The 20727-nt window shown below is 43.1% G+C and overlaps 1 protein-coding gene across 5 annotated transcripts in view; it reads right to left on the bottom strand.

Moving 5' to 3' along the window:
• Nucleotides 1–440: 440 nt before the first annotated feature.
• Nucleotides 441–20727, bottom strand: part of SH3PXD2A (SH3 and PX domains 2A) — a 235349-nt gene continuing 215062 nt past the window's right edge. For 4 of the 5 annotated variants that reach the window (XM_074545172.1, XM_074545170.1, XM_074545173.1 and 1 more), the window contains 5 exons: nucleotides 12614–12731; nucleotides 6721–7055; nucleotides 5811–5860; nucleotides 3594–3713; nucleotides 441–3462 (listed from right to left, as the gene is read on the bottom strand). In XM_074545172.1, the coding sequence (XP_074401273.1) occupies nucleotides 1567–3462; nucleotides 3594–3713; nucleotides 5811–5860; nucleotides 6721–7055; nucleotides 12614–12731 (2519 nt within the window). In that variant the 3' untranslated portion in view covers nucleotides 441–1566. The remainder of the gene's footprint in view (nucleotides 3463–3593; nucleotides 3714–5810; nucleotides 5861–6720; nucleotides 7056–12613; nucleotides 12732–20727) is intronic. The other variant, XM_074545171.1, reaches the window with a different exon arrangement.

Here is a 20727-nt window from a genome sequence, read left to right on the forward strand (position 1 = left end):
ATTAGACATTGATCTTGAGTGATTAACAAGGCCATTTAAGAAAACCCCCAAGCATGACTTCCTTAAGCACAATAGGGATTTAGTAAATTATGTTTACAGTACAAGGCTACCACACAAATAACTCCATGTTCCTAGCCTCTTCTGATAGGTATCTCTTCCACTTCCCACACTGTGTGCCACATTTCAAGACATGAGTTACAAAAGGCAAACAGAGCTGGAACTAGAAGAGGCAGCTTCCTGGTTAGATGCATTATAGACCAAATTGCTTTGATATGAAACCTCTGAGCCTGAGAAGCCCAGGCCCACTTTCCAGTACAAACGTACTCTTTAGATTCAAGTGGGAACAGAAACACATATTTGGCTCCTACTTCAGTTTTAAGTCTTTTCTGGTAAAACTAGACACACATGCTAAGAAAATACAGTAAACCCAGAATGCACAGAAAAGACAAAAACAAAACACAAAAGCAATTCCCCAAAAATATACAAATTATGTGCAGACTGAGTTTGATGGCTTTTTTTTTTTCAACTCATTGTAAACAGTGATGTTGCGGAAGGTTACAAATTTTTCTCACTAATATCTTGGTGGGCCCTGCCAGCAATCAGCACCCTTGGATTTGGACCAGAGGGCAAAACAAGAATTAACACATCTGACAGCTTTGTCTTTAGTGTCTTAAGGGACTTTGTAGACCAACAAAAAGTTGGAGAACTTTTGAGAAACCTAACTCGGGGAAGAGAATCAACCAGTGTCACCTGGCAGGAGTCAGGCACAGAACCAAACATGAACCCTACACAGTAACAGACGTGTTTAAGCAAGGGATTTGTAGGTTTGTTTTTACAAGCACCAGTAGGCATCACTGCCCTTGAACACCTGAAATCCCAACTCAAAGAACAAGACAGAATGAAAGGAAACAAAAAGCCCCCAACCCACACCACCTGATGGCCTTTTCCGGTGAGTTAGTCGTAACAATACTGAAGTCAGAGACCAAAACTCTCCATGATGAAATGATGAAAAGGCTCCAACTCTGGACCTACCAACTGTTGAGTATAGTAAAAAAAAAAAAAAAAAAAAAAAAAAGTGAACATCTCCAAAGGATTAGAGTCCCTCTGTGTTTCAGAAACTTTCATTTGCTTCTCACTTTATGTTGTGGAAAAGCATCCATAATTCTTGGGTATTCCATGTATTGACAAAAATGAGGAGAAAGGGAGCCAAGATTGTAAAACAGTTTGGCACAGAACTCCCCAGGTAGATGCATGTGTATTTCTCTCACAAAAGGCACACATTTGGTTTCCTATCAATAATGGGAAGGATGGGATGTCATACCCTGTTACACATACAAGATTATTAACAACTTCACAAAAAGGCATTTGACTATGCTGCATCTTCCTCGTAGTTGCTTACAACATGTAAACCCCACAAACCTCTCCAGAACATGGCAGATTTGTCCTCATATAGATTCCTTTGTACAAAGTGGAGCACAGGGAAACGTCTTTTTGTGTAGCAATTGTTTTTTCCACATGTACACAGCAGGAACAGTATAAATTAGGGAGGTTAAAGATATTGCAACATTAGTTCTTTTTCTCCAAATAATTTGAGGGCACCCAGCCTTTGAATGGCTTCACACCACTCATTATCTGGCAGTACCACCAGCCGTTCGGGTTCCTTTCGAGGACCTCCATGCAGACACCTTCCTGAAACCCCGCAGTCTCCTCATCCCCTTCATAGTCTGCAATGGAAACATAGATGTCCTTGAGGTTGTTGTGGATGAACTGGGATTTCTCAATGGGCTTTGGCCTGACTGTGGACACAGGGATGCCGTTCCTCTGCGTGGGGAGGTTGGAGGTGCTCTCAGAGCTCTCTGTGCCCAGCCGCTCTGGCTGCTTTCCCTTTGTGTCACCGGGCTGTGACCAGGCGTTGCTGAAGGAGGAATTCCGACGGACGGTCCTAAGTTGATCTGTGGCTGTTAAAGACTCATTCCTGCGCAAGGAGCACGACAGGTTGTTATCCTTTGGTGGTGGAGACACAAACACTGACTGCGGACGGACAGCAAGTTGCCTCACACCATTCCTCATTTTAACTGGTCCTGATGCTTTGGAAAAGCCACCAGGAGGTTTGCTTGGGATGGGTGGTGTTGCACGTTTGCTCTGGTTGATGGTGTTCAAAGCTTGAACCCTCTTCTCTATCTTCTCTAAACTGTTTGACTTGTTTTCATTTTTCCTGTTCCTGGCAAAAGAGGAATCAGTCTCTGCTGATGTAGTTTCTCGCTGGTTATCAGGGAGAGCCAAATAATGGGAAGGAGCCCAGCCTTCCATGTCTCCATACTTCAGGTACCACCATCCACTGGCTTGCTTTTCCAGCACTTCCACTTCTACTCCTGCTGGGAAGCAAATTTCAGAATCCTGTACCTTTTGGTATGAATCAGTGGTCACATAGAAACATCTGGAGTCATTTTCTTGTTCAGTTTTGGCAGTGTGGCTGGAGGAGAAGACGCCACGGGAAGGAGCTGTGATGAAATCAGCCGAGCTTCTCCGAACAGGGTCATCCTGGTTATCAGAAGCGGTGCGTGGGGGGCTTGCAGACTCCTCACTTCTTGAACCTTTGAGTCCACCTCTGAGCTGCCCAGTTGGCCTCAACTGACGCCTTAAAGTGCTAATGTCCATCTTTTCTTGGCTCTGAGAGTCTGCCTTGTTCAGGAAGGGTTTGGGCCTAACGATTGGCTTTGCTCTGATGGAAGGACTCTGCCCGGGATCTTTCTTCATGCCTGTTCTTGGCACGCTACGTAAGCCAACATCTGAAGCTGATCTTGGTTTTGTCTCCTCACTCCTGGAATAGTGACATTTTCCAAGATCAGGCTGAATGTTTTTGTCTGTTTTGAGCTTCATGAGTGATGATTTCGGAGAGCTGGAAGATGGGGAATTCCTTCGGATCAAGGACAGAGAGGAGCTTTTCTGAGAATCAGAATCCCCACTAGATTCCTTGTTGGACAAAGCATCTTCCACATAACGCCTGAACCCCTCGTTCTCATAGATGGTTTCTTCTTCATGAGCAACTTCTTCTGAAGACTCTCCTACTTTGAACTTAGCTTTCTGAAGTGACGACACAGGTGAAGGCTTGAGGGGCTGAAACAGTCGTTTTTCAGGAGTGCCCTCTTCATGGTGACTTTCACTCACTTCACACTCAGAGTCAAAGCCAAAGGCAGGTACATCATACTCAGGTTCTTCATATTTCAGTTTGTGGGGAGAGTCCTGGGCATCTCCTGAAGAAACTGCTCCAGGAGTTGTTCCTTCTTCAGAGTCCTTTGGTTTACTGGGAGGTGCTGGGGGTGGAACCTTTGGACGGGTTAAAGTACTGGTTCTTCTGTTCAAATTTGGTTTCTTTCTCTTGTCAATGTAAGATGCTGGAGCCCATCCTTCCTTCTCTCCAATCTGCACATACCACCAGCCCCCAGAATTCTTTTCGATAACCTAAGAGGCAACAAGGAACATGTTACTTAGAAAAAAATCTCAACTCACTGCTTCCCACTCCTCCCCTTCCAATCCACTCCCAAGCAACAGATAAATATTACAATTTTTCCAGATACACTGTTAAGGCTAACCTCTGCTTTTTGTCCTCCACGAAAGCTTATGCCATCAGAGATGCATGACTGGAACTCAGCAATGGTGTAATATTCCACTTCCACGGAGGGTGGCTCTGGTGGCTTGGGTAACTGAAAACCCTACGGCAAATAGGATGCTTTGTTCATTTAAACCAAAGACACAGTCAGCTAAACAGCAGTATGAAAAAAAAAAGGTTTTATTCACTAAGACTCTTCCTTCTTCCTGTGCTACTTCCTAATGCTAACTGCCCAGTTCTCCTGAGCAGGAGCTGATGTATTGATATGGGCTAAAAGAGAAAAACCTCTCAACATACGCACTGTTCATGCCACCTTCACCAACTATTAAAAGTGTAATAATCTTTACCTGAATAGTAAAATGTTGTACTTGTGGGTGATGAAGTGTGAGCTGCCACTGCAGTCACACTAAGAGCAGCCAATTTACCCTCAGATTTTGTCCAGAAAGACTCAGCTCTGGATAACATGCCACAACTGCAGAAAATTGCATTGCAACAGATCCCTAACAGATTCTGCCTGTCATTAAATACACTATCTTAAAATATCATCCAAATGAATCATTGCTCTGTATCTGCTGCTGGACTTTTTAAACAATCTGAATAAGTGAGTGATGTGAGCTAATGGGCATCTCTTGTAGCAAGAAACAAGGATAATATCATAGACCCCCCCCGCTTTGCCCAGCTGAAGTGCTAGAAGGGAAGGACTTTACTGCTTGATCAAAACAATTCCAGTTCCTCCCCATAAAGACGCAGAACCTCTACTCAATCCCAACACAACCTTGCTAAAGGTTCTATAAGAAGTGAGACACTGCTATTTACAGCCATTCTGGCAGCATAGCAGGCTCCTCCAAAAGCTAAGTGCCTTTACATTAAGGTGCCACATTTTAGAATATGCTACAATTATTTTTTAACGTGATAAATGAGAAAAGGGTCCTTTCAGGAATTTCAGTATTGAAAGCTTTTCAGATGAGCACAGTGCTCATCTGCAGGGCATCTAGGTGAAACTGCACAGCTTCTGCACTTCACTACTTAGGGTTCTGTGAAAGAACCATAGGTCAGAGCATCCACAGACAAAGCACAGGACAGACAAAGACACAAAATGATCCTGAGCCATCAATGCGAGAAGGGCAAATCACACACTGTGCTTTATTCTCCTGCTCCTCTATGTCTATGATACCCTTTCTGTAACTAACAGTCGATGTTTCATCACGCACAGCATGTGGCATCTCACAGAGAATGCAGCTCTGCACCTTAGGAACTGTGTCTAACAATGTTATAATTGAATGTTTCTGCACTATAAATGCTGAAATACAGCAGAAGCACAGCATAATAAAATGCCTTCAGATAATAGGATAGTTTGGATTAAAAGAAGAAAATTAAAACCAGCAGATATGCTCAGGGTTTCACATACAATATCACTGTTATTTTTAGCATGGGATTAAGTGTCATAGTCTTGCCAAAATAAAGTCTAATTGAAAATAATGCAAAGAAAAATAGGAAGAAAATGCTAATATGCTATTCATGTAGCTTGTTAGGAAGCATCTCTGGTGACAGAAAAATTACAAGTCACATATGGCTCATAAAGGGTACAGCGAAGATTAAACACTATGCATTGCCTAGATAAACAAGCTATTAGCATGACTTTTTGTATAAATATGCTACTGACTAGTTCCTATTGAAGATGACAGTTCTAACCTCAAACTGGTACAAACTTCCAGGATTCTAGCCTTGGGGATAAGAAATCATAGGGGGTCTCGTTCCTGTAGCACACATCCTTCCACAGGATTCTGAGCCACTCCAAACATGCACAAGAGTGAAGCTCAGCCACCTCAAAGGGGGCAGCAAGGGAAGGAGAGGACACATTCCCAGCTGCTTAAGACAAGAGAAGGTCGGAAATTTCAGTCTGGGCTAAAGACACCCAGAAGACATTTAAACCTTCTGAGTCAGCCAAACAAGTTTTAATGCACAGAACACAGCAGCTTTATCCTATTCTCCCTTCAGACCTGATTAGTTGGGGCAATATTTTGAAAAACAGAAAATGTGATTTATCATTAGGATGCCCTGTGGTCTGCTCAACACTTAAACAATGAAATGAACAGGCATGCAAATAAAGGATCCCTCCCACCTTGCAGAGCTGCACAAAGTCTCACAGAGCACCCAGACACCTACCCACTGCTAAGATAAACCATAAACCAATACACACCAGACTGGACTCTCTTCGTGGGGGTGGCCTTGTTCTTAGATTTGGAGAACCTGAGCAGGAAAGGGAACAGGGAGAGTTTATTTAACTTCACAAGTGCTGCTAAACACATTTTTCAGCAGCTCTCTGCTGTTACATAGTTTGAGAATAGAAGCCAGTATGTGCAATATTTAAGGCATCTCTATGAAACAAGATAGGAAACTATGAGAATATATTAGAAATACCAAGGTAGCTTAGCTATTCATCTCTGCTAAGCCAGCAAATTTAAGATGAAATCACTGCCAGAAAGCAGTGGATTGTATTTTCTCCTGGATCTGACCAGCTCCATTGGAGACTGGATAACAAAGGACTGACTAATACCTATTTTCCCCCCAGCAGTAGAAGTAATTCACTAAACACTCACACTGTCCTCTCTCCTGTTATTTTGCCATTCCTTGCACAGAATAGCATCAGCATCTGCATTTTGCAGATGAAGTAGTAAAAAACATCATAGCAACTTGCCCCCAGGAAAACAGCAGAATAAATGCAAGAGACGACACAGGTGGTCTCCTCAACTTGAACATGCTATCACATTATCTACTTTTCTGGCCTAGAAGGGCACATTTTAGAGCTTTCAAAAGGGAAAAAAGTATTCTCTGGTAAAATTACCAAATCAAACACATGTAGGCTAAGATAAAGAACCACCAGCCAGCCCGTGTATAAAGTGAAGTTAAATTTTATCACTACTAGTGAAGGATCACATTCTGGATCCCTCTTGATACATCTACAGGCTATGCAAAGGTCTGCTTGTGTGGAGTTGTCTGTAAGGCCAGGACATGTGGGACCTTAGCTGACAGGCAATGCCAGCCCTGAAAGGCAGAGAACAGGAATTCACTGCAAGCCTGTGAAAACCCGGACTAATGTACTGCCTTACTTATTTGAGCTCTTTGTGGTGCTATCCTTGCTATGGCTGGGGATCCCTGGGCCAGTTTGGAAGCCTGCTTGTCTGGAGTCATCATAGCATTGCCATTAGAGTCATTGCACAGGATGGGCAAACTGATTTCCTTCTTGGTGATGTGAGTTTCTGCAGACTCGTTTTCTACTTGAGCTTCCTTGTCAGTAGATGACTTCTTGTTCAGCAGGTTACTGATCTCCATGATGTTTCCTATGATTTCCACTGGCCCAGTTAAGTTCTTTTTCCTAGATGGAAGATCATCTTTAGCCTTCTTCAGATATGAAGCTGGGGCCCAGCCTTCTTTGCCCAGATACCTGGAGAGCCAAAAGGAAACACCATCACATCAAACACAGCCTTCTCATGCATTTCAGATAGAACAGATAAAGCAAAAGTGATGGATGAAAACATCAAAGAAAGTTTGCAGTTCTCAGATAAGATTTTGTAGTCCCTACTAATTTATTATCTATTGATTAGACATATCAAGTCAGTTGAGCCAGCAGTGAACTGTGTAGACGAAAGCCACTAATCATCCTAGGGAAGGAGCCTTTCTGGACAAGAAATAGTTACACATAAGGTAAAGAGCTTCACCAGGTTGTTTTATGCCTCCCCTGGACAGTACTAGGCAAACCTAGTATTTTCCTACACAGCAAAAAAGCAAATAAGTAAGTAAAATATTTTAATAGTTTTAAACTTCCTATTGGCAACTCAGATCGAAAATGGGCTAAAATAAGAGTGTACAACACCTTGTACAGAGAACCTGCACCTGCAGTTTAAGATCCTTGTGCAAGTCTCCCTCCCAAACTATAAAGAAGGCTGGCCCTCCTTCCGTAATTCCCAGCCCTGCATGAGCAGCTTTTTGCCATGGAACATGTGGGACTCAAACTACTGCAGCTTCTTCTAGCACTGCAAAATCAAGAAACAATTTGTCTGAGGAAAAATGGCTTTGATGGAGACTCATTTTCCTGAATAAGCTAGAGGCAATTTGAAGAAATAAACTGATGTTAACAGATACCTGTTAATAGAAATGTTAACAGATACCTGAATCCAGTACGTGCTCCTGAAACACCACCCTGAGCTGATCATGCTACACTTCAAACTGACGTAATTCTTCCACAACTGGGCTTTAGGGAAGATTTCTTTTTCTAACTCCTGCCATTCCTAACACCTCAGCAGGGATTTCAGATTACAATCAGACTCCAGGGAGGACCATGTGGATGAATTCTGCTTTCCCTAATGAAACCCTAACTTGCTACAGTGAGAGTCACTGAAACCCTTCTCTCTACTCTCTCAAGATACCCAAAGCAGGCACTTGAAGTGTAAGTGAGAAAACAGGCATCATTAAAATCCTGGTGCTCAGGAAATCTGCAGGAAATACAAAGGTAAAAACAGGAGGACTCTAAGGTTCTTTATTGAAAAGGGAGCCTCATTAGACAGCAGAGGAAAGAACAGAGGCACATGGGATATGAGCAAATCACTTCCTGGCAGGTGAGTTTCTTTGTCATGACAGCACTTGGATGCTGAGGTTTCCAGTGAGATTTCTGCATCAAATCTCATCCTGGTCTTCCTCACAACATCCACACACTTGAGAGTGGCTCTGGGACTTTACAGGGAGAACAGGAAAATGCAGTGTAGATTTTATTCTCTAGACTTCTTTATTACTCTTCCTGTATAAAAGCAAATACAATTCTAGCAATGACTACAAGGATCTTTCTGTCCAAAATCCTGCCTTTCCCTCTTCACCCACCTAGACCAGGCAGGATACCAGAGATTCTGCTTCTCCTTACATACTTGCCTTCTGTCACACATGAAGGTAAATATGTATGATCTCTCCTGCTCAGAGAGTTTAGTGGCAAGTTTTCCCAATGATTCTGATGTCAAAGTAAAGCATCCCAAGAGCTCTGAGCTTTCTGCGATGCATGGAGACTAACAAGAAGTAGCAACCTGGTACTAACTTGATTTGACTTCAGAAAGATACACAGCATCTACTGTGTGATGCTATGTCAAGAAGCAATTTGGATCTATTCAATCTTGTCCCTTTTGAGGCTTTTCTGCTAGGCCTCAAACCAAGCCAAAAAAGGAAAAGGAAGTAAGGAAATGCCACAATTCCTGCTGTGTCAAGGCATCATCCAGTGCCATTTTCCAACCCTGAAGACTTTGGGTTTCATTCCCTTTTGCAGCTGACAGCCCTTTTGCAGAGACCAATGCTCTCTGCTGCCTTTGCATCAAGGAAGTTCTTTTAGAGGACATTTTTGAGTTTATATGATGTGGAGGTGTAGAGGTCTCCATCTGTGAGAAAGCCACAGTGGTCAATGCACTGAGCACTCCAGTTCCAAAGGTTACTTGCAACAGAGCTTGATTGTGCAAAATCACCAAGAAAAAACAGTGTACATCCATCTTAGTTTGTGGGAGACTTAGCATGTCTGAGATCAGAAAGGCAGCCTCAGGCAGGTTCTGCACTGGCATATCAGCTCTCCTGCCAGCTGTAGTATTTGGATAAGCCTGGGTAATCCCACTGCTACAAACACCTCTGATCTCCCACAGTTTCTCCCCATGAATAACAGCAGCAAGAGATGGACAGTTAATAACTCTGAGCAACACACCCTCAGTAGAGAGGCTGTTGCAGGCTACTTCCTCATGTGCCAGCCAACTTAACATAGTTAAATAAACCAATAGTTTCTGGTAACTACTGCTCAGCATTAACTTAATGCTGAGCAGTAGTTACCAGAAACTATTGGTTTATTTCTGCAATATCACAAATAAAAACTACTTATGTAAGTGAAATATGCTTACATTTTTTACCTTAGTCCTTGAATTTGTTCATCTTTAAGAATAACCTTGGAAGATTCCTTGATCTTCCCCATTTTATAGGTGAAAGAACTAAAACAGCTGTTAATCAATTTCAGCAAGGTCCTGAACCAGTAACAATTTTCATTTCACATCTTAAGAGTTGACCCACAAGTATCCTTCCTTCCTTTATATTCAGAACCTACTGCAGTCATTTGAAACCCCATCCTAGACTCCTCCTCATTTCAGTGGTGCCAGCACCTCCCAGCTGTGCTTCATTCTCATGGGCTCGGAGCAAACACAAAATGAAGGACATGAAGGCAAATAAAAAAAGCTTTACTTAGCACATTGGTACCAACTTGCCCTGCAGTCAGTCCACTTGGGCACCACATGATTGTACCTGCTGCTGACACCTGGAGACAAAGTAAGATCTAAATGAGGGATGCTAATGCCAGCTTTGGGCACCCTAGGAAGCAGAGATCTACTGAATTCAATGCAGCAGTAAGCAGGATCCCAGGACAGAGCCTTTCTTTAATTTCTCCCTAGTCCTGATTTTTGTTTTTTAAGTCATAATGCATGTGGGGTAGCATAAAGACAGACAGCAATATTGCCTCTAGCTTGTACAGCATTGAATTGGGAGGGTCTCAGAATTAGGTGCAGTGATTTGGTTCCTTCATGCTTCCAAAACCCTCCCTGTTTATATTACATGAAGAAAAAAATGGATTAAAACCATAGGAATGTTGAAAAAAGTCAGAAGTGCCTCTGTAAGTCTGAGAGTCACATCTGCTTTCCAGCTCCAGAGCACTGGAATTACTCCAGAGGGAAGCAAACTAGGGAAATAAAAAAAAAAAAAAAGAAAAAAAAAGAAAGAAAAAAAAAAGAAAAGAAAAAAGAAAGAAAAGAAAAAGAAGGACAGGAAATGAGGATCAGCACATGGCCAAGAATTTGGAGAAATTACATATTTAAGGTGGAACAAGCTAATGTCTTTAAGGTGGATTTCATTTACAAACTACTGGATTTGTTTTCCTCTCTGCACATTGAAGTGTGTTCAGCCTGTTACCCAGCCCAGGGTTCAGCTGCATTCTCCTCCTGCTCCCTCTCCCCTCACACTCACAAGAGGAGGAGGAGTTGCTCCTTCAAAGGCACTCAATACTCACAGAAGCAAATTTCTGCAGGAAGGGAATCCTTGTCTGAGGGGTACCTAACAGCATGCAGGGCAGTTTACATGTAACAAACAGCACAACAGCTGGAGATCAGCTACCCAGGCTGCAAAGGACTGGCTTGCAGGGATGGATCACATCATCAACATTTCTGGAAGTTGCCCATGGAAAAAAAAAAACTTGTTTCTAAGAGTTTAATCTTCCAGGAGGAAAGCAGCACAGTGGAGCACAGTTGGCATGCCCTATACTTGTCACACATACAGGGAGCACATAACATCTTCCAACAAGAAGAAAGGTTCCTCAAATCAAAATGCCTCTTCCAAAAAACCCAAGTACACGCAATCCCCACCCATCATGGGGTGGCTGGGGTATCCACTGTCCTTCCAGCAGATTCCATGAATGGAGATGCCACGGAAACCACTGCAGCAAGTGTCATCATGCTCCAGAAGGCACTCCTGGCATATAGAAAAATGTGTCTTTTGGGTTGACTCAAAGAGGTGTGTGAGAAAAAGGGGAAAAAAATTCAACTAACTGTAGGAGTGCTAATATGGCAAAGGGAAACCTACTGTAGTAACCAGGCTACATTGCAGAAATAAAATAAAAAAATAAACTAGAGGTGTCTTGCAATGGTTCTCCCCTCAGAAAAACCTATGAGCTTGATTCCCCCATCTGAGACTTTGGATTCCACTTCTGTAGACAATTAATGGCAAAAATATGTGACCTAACCAAACCCAGGCATTTCTGAGCTCCTCCTATCTAGAGTGCCTTCCTGGCTCCACTGCTATCTTTATTAGCTTATTTAGTCCATGGGATCATTAGACAGAAAAGTGATTTTTTTTTTTTCCTTCTAAGTAAGGGAAATCAAGAAAAACAACAACACTGCTTCAGTCAGCATTTTTACAGTCCTCATCCATAGCCAATAAATCAAGCAGCATTCAAACAAAAGCAAGCTATAACTTGGGGAGGGAAAGAGGAAAAAAATCACTATAATTACATGTTGAATGGAAAAAGATGACTATATGAGATTATCTGCACTGCTGAGAGATCAACTTCCATTTTAAGGTACTTGTTGCATCACATCTCGTTTGAAGAGAAATGAGATGTCACAGCACTGAGAGGTTCACACACAGATACAAGACAAGAGGCAGAACCACAGAAGTGCACTAAAACCCAAATGCTGTGTGAACCTAGATGAAGAAAACTTTCATCAAGTGCTCATCCTGACATCCTACATCACTGAGACAATATCTAACTTACAGTCTCCCCATAAGAATCTCCTTTGCAAATGCTTAAGTCAAAACTCTCTGCTAGGACTGCTGTTCCAACTACATAACAAAATTTGATATACAATAACAACTTCACCTGCCCTTGGAATGCAGTCCCTCTACATTAGGAATATCCAATGTAGACAGGTAAAAATCAAAGCAAAATAGCTGAAACCATGGATAAGCTTGCACAAGGGCTATAGCCAGCGAACTGATCTCATATCCCTGAAAGTAGCACTACCTGCCCAAAACAGCTCAAGAGATCACAATCAGCCTTTCAGCATTGCTATAAATAAATTTAAATAGGTTGCAGAATAACTCTTATACTGGAAACACATGAAAATTATACACAGCAGAAAGCCTTGTTAGGTCTCACAGATCTTAACTCAGATACGGGCTTTTAACTTGAAGCAAGGAAAAAAAACTCTAAAATTGCAAGTTAAGGCATTTCCTCACTGGAATGGCCCACAGCCTTTGCAGACACTCTAGTGTTACTTTAGTCACCATCCAATTGCCTCAGACTTTTCTTTATATTTCTTCAAGAGGCATTATGAACAATTTGGGCTTCCCTGTCCAGCTACAGTGTGATTTAAATGCTAGCATTGAGTGAATGACCAGAAAGGCTCACTGTCACAGTTTCTGCAGGTTGCACAGCTCCTTTACCTGATGTACCACCATCCTTCCAGGTTCTTTTGGATGACCTCCACGGTGACCCCTTTTTCGAAGCCAATCTCATCCTTCCCCTGGCTGGCATACGGCTGGATGGTGACATATTTCTCTTCTGGTGAGGGGAGAAAAGGCAACATCAGTTAGGGTCAGGATCAGTCCAGCTGCTTTTCTGCACTGCTTGCTTTTAAACTGTTCTGCAGCGATTACGTGAAGCCATCACAAAGGCGGAGCCCTGCTCAGGGGCCCACTGGTTATTTATGCTGACGACATGACAGATAATCAGCCCCTTGCCACTACCCTGCTGCTGATAATCACTAAATGTTTCCATGCCAATAATGACACAAAGTCCCCAGAGAGCTCCCCCCCTCTTCTTCCCGCCTCCCTCCCCTCTCCAAGTTCCTCGAGCGGGTAAGGGAGAGGATTTGAAGCTGGACTTAACTCCCGGACTGTAACTTGACAGAATCAATCCTGTTGCCAAATCAGCCGAGCATCGCGGCGGGAGCTGCAGCCAGTTGGCTCTTTGCACACACACATGGCTGCACGGAGCATTGTGTTACTGAAACCTGAGCACTGCATCCCCAGGGGGACACAGCTCCCAGCCCAGAGGGGCTGGCCCAGCACGCTGCTCTCCTCGCACCTCCCAAGCAGCACAGGTCTACAGCAATGAGCTTGAAACATTAAAAAAAAGTGACAGAAGAACAAAAGAGGTTTGCATATGACAGGAGGTGATACAGCATTTGCATTCATAGGCTGTGAAGTGCTTTACAAACATACTTTTGCTAAATATGACTCCAGAGAAATGCTCGTGAAGGAGGGCCAGAACTAAGACACACACTTCAAAAGCACAGACTGGATTTCAAGTACAGTGTTGGAGCCAAAAACTTAGCATCCCTATTCATCTCCAGCATCTATCCTCTTCCCAGCTGGGCAGAGGTTTTAAGCAGACTTGCTGAGAGCAAGCCAATAAGCAGAGCAGAACAGACACTTTTCAACATCTTCTTCCACCTACCCAGGAGTCATTTACTGCAGCATTCCCATTACACCCGAGGTCATCCTTTCCCTCTGGAGCTTAAAAATTACACCTGCCATTGAAAACTTGAACTACCATCCTTGTTGTGCAGCAGCAGACATGGGAAGTGTCACAGAACCCCTCTTCTCAACCCAGACTATGGTGCATGTTCAGTTTCTGTAGCCAGATTAAAGGCAGGGAAGGCAAGCAATGAAGTGCACCCCAGCCAGCCTTCCTAGCACTTCCTACCAGCAGTCACAACAAGGCAGGGAAAGAATAAATGGAGGGCTGTCAGTGCAGAGGAATGGGGAGGAAATGAAGTGAATCCAAAGCTACTGATCACTGCAGAACAAAGGAGCCATGAAAAGGCTGCAGCAGCTTGAAGTGAGCACTCTTTAAGAGAGTAAAACAGATCCAAGCAGCTGTTTGGTTTTGTGGCTCAACTGTGTTTTGTTGCTGGGTGAAGCATGGAAACTAATGAAAAATAAACCAAAGCCCTTACTGAGATAGAGAAATAATACCTCAGAAAAGGGAAAATAATGTTGACAGAGAATCTGATGGCAGTGAACTCAGTAAAGCTACATCTCTGAAGTCAAGTTCCCTTGACTGGTCACATTTGGATCCTTCTAATTCTGATGGGGCAAAATCTATCAAAACCTTTGCTACCAAGAGAAAAAGACTCTCTGCTGCTCCCCCCTAGGAGGGCTGCTTAACTGGCTTATAACTGGTAAGAAACTCCAGCTAGTTTGTAATTAGCACCACCAGCTTATGACACTTCCCCACAGAAATATTCTACTACAACATGGGGCCTGAAAAATGAAACCAGGCAAATGAAATCCCAGCCTCCAAGTCACAGGACAGGAGAGTTTTCCTGGCTAGGTTTCTGCTCGGGCTGGTAGAACTGGACTAATTTTCCCTCTATTTTCAAGTCTGCTGCAGAAGGAGCTCCATGTCTGGTTTCCACTGCATGCAATGCACTAAACTGAACTGCAGAAGACCCCATGGCAGCTAGATTGTGTCCCTGTAAGGGCCAAGGGAAAGTTCAGAGCTGCTCTGTCCAGACACACAATGTTTCAGACACTTCCAGGGATGTTTCTAGGACAGTAATACTGAGCTAAGCATATATTTGCTGAGTCTTGGAAGAAGGCCCTCTTTTTTCTTTCCCCCATACCAAAGCTGCTTTATAACCCAGGCTGTCAGAGGTCACCCTTGCCACTAGAACTCCCACAGAAATTGCTGTGTTTATTCTATTTCTCCTCCACACAAACACCAGGCTCTGCTTCAGCTAAAGGCAGCTATTCAGCTCCTCTTGCCTGGGCAGAGTGGTCCCACTCCTCAGGGATGTGGCTTCCCTTCTTCTGCAGATAACCACGCACAGGGTGCTCATGCCTAGCTTCCTACACAACTTTCCAAACTTATGTGTGAGGAACTGAGACAGTGGTCACCCATCAACACCAAAGCACTGGACGCTGATAACTCAGGAGAAACAGAAAGGCTCTTCTGAACTGCCACTGTCTCATTCTGTCCATGAGCACCCTCACTGCTTACATCTTCAGTCCTGTGGCTGTTAATTCAAGACTACTGCTTTTTGAGAATAAAGCCCTTTAGGTGACTCCTCCCTATAGAGAAGAAATAATTTTTAAAAAAGAGTGCATGGAAATATGGAGGGAAGAGAGAGAAAAAGGATCTCCTATGAAGCAAGACGATCAAAAGTGTTAAAAATCAAGTCTAGAAAAGAAGGTCCCACAATGTTTTTGTTTAGCAGCTCTATTTTTAAGCCTACAGATAAAAGCCAGGAAGTCACCATTACAATTTCCCCTTGCAAACTACTTTGACAGCAAAAATTACATTTCCAAGATTACACACATTTGGTTTCTGTCAATGTTGCAGGAGATACCACAAACATACATGAGGTTTGTAACTTAAACAAACTGGAGATATGGGCCCCCTTGTAATCAAAGTGTAAATTCTGTTTTGTTTCTCAAAGATTATCTCTAGCCGGTGGACACTTTGTATAAACCAAAATTTGCTGAAGGGAGCAGGGGAACTCTCAGTGGATGTGTCACTGAAGAGGACTGATAATAGCATTCAACATATCAGATTATTACTCAAAAGTCTTTAGAAAAGATATTTGACACATCATGACTGATATGTAAAGTTACTGTAAAGACTTAACTCAGATAAATGGTTTCATGAGAGAATCAGCAGAGAGTCAGACAGCAGAATGACACTGCTCTGAGTTACACTGACAAATCTGATACATCATGCTGGCTTCATTCAGCTTCTGTGACAGGCAAGAGTATAAAACAGAAGTCAGTGAACCATCCCAGACCTACCATTGAAGTTATATGCTCAGATCTACAGAGAATACAAAAGCATATAATTTTGGTTCATTAAGTTTTGACTTCAGAATTACCAGGGAAAAAAAAGACAAACAAAAGGATAATTCGTATTCCCCAGCTGCAGCTTCTGTTACATCAACCTCAGTGTTGAGGTCAAGTGGGCAGAATAAACTTTACTACATGCTACAAAGCACACACACCAGCTAAAAGGCTGCATTCAGAAACAATGGGATAAAAGTCCGACCCCCTTTGAGCTAAAAATGGCAAGAAGGCAGCTCTGCTCTTACTGAGTGACATCCAGAGATCTATTAATTGGCAACACCACTCCCATTCCTTTATCACTAATTTGCAGGCCCAAGACACCTTTCCCAGCTGAGCTGAAGGAGGTTCCTCTCTGGATTTTGAGCTGCCCCAGTAAATCCAAACAAGGCATGCATGAAGAGGCAAAGCCTGTTTGGCAAAGAGCTACAATACACATCTGTCACATCATGCATTATCCAACTGCAACATGCTTAGGTCGGAAGGAAAGGATTACTGTGTGTCATTCTCTCTCCTCCCCAGACACAGACACTATTTAAAATACACCCAACCAGAATTTTTGCACTATTTCAACCACCCAGCTCATACCTTGCTGCTGTAGCTGTGCTCTCCCAGCCTTCCCAGACACCGTGGCAACGCAGTGCTCAGTCCATTACTTATTCCAAAGCCTCAATTCCCTGTCAATGTACCTTTCTCCTCTTCCTTTTCCTCCTTCCTAATAGAAGGCAGGCTTTTATTTTGCTCTGGTTCTACCTAAAGTCTCCTGAACAAATACAGTAGAGAACTGGGATCAAACAGGGACAGATCTTGGTGGATCACTGGGAAAACAGCATGGACAGCAGAGAGCAGTACCTGTGTCCTTGGAACAGCCCACAGTACTACAGAGAGGGCTTTTTCAACAAAGTAACAAGTTTTTTTTTTTATCAACAAAGATTTTTCCCCCAGAAAATGCAGCACAGGTAGGGCTGTCCAGCTGGAAGGTGTGCACATACACAGGACAAAGGATCAGAGCTGCACAGTGCCCTGCATGACAGCCACATACACCACATGGTCTATACAGATGTACACAACAGCCCTGGTACAAGCAAATCACAGGTGTTTAAATGTTATGGATCACTTTTTCACAAGTTTTTAACATCTAATGTCCTTCTGTAACCACTGGAAGAGGAGAAAAAAAGGAAAAAGGAAAGAATACAAAAACCCTACCAAAACAGGAACACAACCATTTTGTGTTCCTCCAACAATACCGTGGTGTTTTGCCAAGCTGAGGCCTCTTCTACACATAAACAGCAATAGCTCTAAAACTAAAAAGACACTTTAAAACCAGTTTTTGAATGCAGAGCAGAGTCAAAACAACTCATACAAAACTTGATCTAAAACCTGGTTAGTTTAAGCACGCCCACCTTTCTTGTCCCACCCATTTTAAGATGAAGCTTAATGAAGTCCAACTTTTCACATAAAAAGAATTTATAATACAGCTATTAAACCATCATATGATTTACAGCAGAGCAAGATGACCTGTAGCCACCTTGGCAATGCTCATCATGTAGCAACAGGTCACCTCTGCAGTCACAGTGTAACGAGGACTGAAATAACTCTTCTGTCTTGCCCAGCCCGTTCACTGGCTGTGATACAACATACTGGCTGCAGAAAAATGAGGGATGAGACATCTGACTTCTTAAATTTTAGAAGGACTTAATGTCAATAACAATTATTTTTGGATAATTGCAGACCTTGACAACTGTGCTTTTTTTTTCCCTTTTGTGTAGGACTGCAGCTTGCACGTGGTGAGCAGTTGGGCACATTCCATCACAATCCCTTTAAACAACCTATTTCTGAGTAAGTTTTCTTTTGTTTCACCTGATGTATTTCTGTCAAGTAGTAAAGAGGAATCTCAGAAGAATTTTTAAGCATCGGTTATGGCATTTTCCATACCAAGTAATCTGTTAGGACACCTCTCTCACAGGAAAAACCTCAGAACAGCTAAGATGAAGCTCCATTCCCTCCTGAAGAAATTGTACTGACTTGGCTGACAAAGCAAGACACTGAACCTGACAGAGCCTGTGAGGCTCCTCCAATCCCATCTGTCAAACCAGAATTCCATATTTTGCATGTGTGACTGAGCACATTGAAGTTATGAGGTGTCTTGAAATGGCAACCTGGTCCCTCCTCTGGCTGTCTGGATTTATACCTAATGTCAGGTCAAGGAAAGCAGACCTATGGTTTTACAGCTCGAGTTGTAACACAGAGCTTCAGTAGCTTTTCAAAATCTTCCTCATTCTATCTTCCCAGTTCCCTTGGCTCTGTTATTGCAGATTCCTCCTAGTCTATCACTGAGGTGACAGACTTGCCCTAACATTTTCAAAGTTCTCCACCACCGCTGCTCCCCACTGTCCCTTCAGTGACTCTTGCACAGCCACTGCAGCCACTTCCTGCCTGCTTTGCTCGCTTCCCAGCCTTTCAGCACACACTGCTCTTGCAGAAGGCTCTTGGCACAGCACTTCTCTGGCATTTCAACCAGACTCCTACCAAGGACATTCCCAATTCAGTTGTTCCATCTTGAATTTTCAACCCTGTGTGCTGTGCCTTGCTTTAATGCCCTACTACACACACTCACACGTTCATGTGGATTTCCCCCTCCTTCAAATTCTGTGATCTTTTCCCACTCAGCCTCATGCCTTTCATATGATGCCTCATCAACCTGAGCAAGCTCCTTCCTCGATGGTATCAAATAACCTGAGGCTCTCAAATCCTTCCTAAAAAAAGCCTTACCTACCCTAATTTCCTGCCTTCCCAAACAAGCTTAGTTTTAGTCCTTCTCTAAAAGCTTTTAAAAATACCGAAGAAAGATCATTTTACACTGTGAAAACCTCTTTGGTTGCAGTAAGGTTCATGCCAAATTGCCACTTGCCTGCGTTCCTTTGATGCACAGATCTCCCTCTCTTTGTTTAGGCTGTAAACTCTTTGGGACAGGAGCCTTGCCTTGAAGCAGCTAAAATACCACGCACGTTTCCAGCCCTGCACAATCTGCCTCATCTTTCCCAGGCAAACAGCCAGTGCTCAGACATTTCTGCTTCCAAGTTCTGAGAGCCCCATTTCACATTCCTCTCCTTCACCTCTGTTTTGTAAGTTTTTTCTTTTCTGCCTCCATTAATAAGCGTGGAAGTTATCAGCAGTGCTCCAGGAGCCAACCAAATAAGGGAATAATTTCCTTTGCTCAGCTGGGGCTTGTACATGCCCCCAACTTTCTGTGACCCCCTCCTGGTTTGATATGTAGGGGTAGGGGAAGGGATAGAGGGGTACTGGGCTAGAAATTAGCCAATTAATGATTTCTCAGCAAAATGCAACAGCCCCAAACCTACATCTTCCAAACCACAGAAGAATTTTCTTTGAAAATACTTTCCCCTCTGTCAGCAGTCTGTGTTTGCCCTCCCCACTCCTCCGCTCCACCCCTCCTTTGTCAGACCTGCTTCTGGAAAAAGTCTCTCTGTTCCAGAAAGCAATGCATTAATTCAACATGGACTTTGTTTTACTGGCCTAAATATGCAGAGAGAGAATGACTGTCCACAGTTATCAAATGTGTTCATCTGCAGACAGAAGCTCTTCAGCCTTTGTCCCTCTTCACTTCCCTGCTTTTTGTTTTAAATAATAGAAAACCTTGTGCCAACAGATAGAAAAGAACAATAATGACATTTCTTCTAAACAGCTTTGTACTGTGCATGTTCTTACTGCAACCAAGCAAGGACCAATAAGCATTTACTACTTTCCTTGGAGAACAGAGTAAAAGAAAACCCAAACAAACAAACAAAAAAAACCCCCAAAAAACACAGCCAAAGGAGAGAACAAACTAAGTCTGAAGCTACTCTGCCCTGGTTTGATTTAGCACAGCTGTGTCACTCACAGTCTTCTGCTGTGATTGACAAACATTTCATCACCATCAATCACAAGCAGGAAAGAGCGAAAACAAGGGGAGAAATCCCATGGAGGGGGTTTCCAAAGAGGGCAGAGCAGCTCTGGTGAGATGCAGGAAAGTGTAAGAGTGCACAGGCACATCAGCCAGGCTGGATTATCAATATTGACCAAGTGCTCTTTCCACAGCTACAAAACTGGCTGAAGAACCACCCACCCGGGCTAGGACAGGTGGTTCCAGTATTAAAACCAACTCAGGATCAGGTTCAAGTATCAAGACCACTGGGTTACACGGCTGCCTTCCCTCTACACACCACCTTTGCACACCAAGCTCCCTCACTCCCTAAGACAGGCAAGCAGTGGGAAGTTCTAACTTCAACTCTTTCAATGAATAGCTTATTCCTTGTGCTAGGAGCTACTCCTAAATAATTGGCTATTTGGCAGAAATTCAGCCCATATGTCACTATATTGTTGGTATGAATAACTTTAAAGTGCTTTTTCGCATTGTAACAGCTCCAGTTGAAAGTATTGGGCACAGAACCAAGCAACAATAACTTAGGTCAGATATCTGGCATAGAAGACAGGCATGTAACATCCCAATTTTGCCAATCAAACTGTAAAAGCACAAATGACTTTTCATTAAATTAACCCTGTAAATAATCCTGATTTCCCTTCCAGGGGAAGTTCCAAATAACTCTATGTGTAGAATTACTATTTAACCCTGTACAAAACACGAACTCTGCAGCTTGCAGGTCTAATGAGTGTCAAGTCTGAGGAAAACTACAAACTTTCAGGCTTCTCCTCACAAC

The sequence above is a fragment of the Zonotrichia albicollis genome, chromosome 7 (assembly GCF_047830755.1).
Source record: "Zonotrichia albicollis isolate bZonAlb1 chromosome 7, bZonAlb1.hap1, whole genome shotgun sequence".
Classification (NCBI taxonomy): domain Eukaryota; kingdom Metazoa; phylum Chordata; class Aves; order Passeriformes; family Passerellidae; genus Zonotrichia; species Zonotrichia albicollis.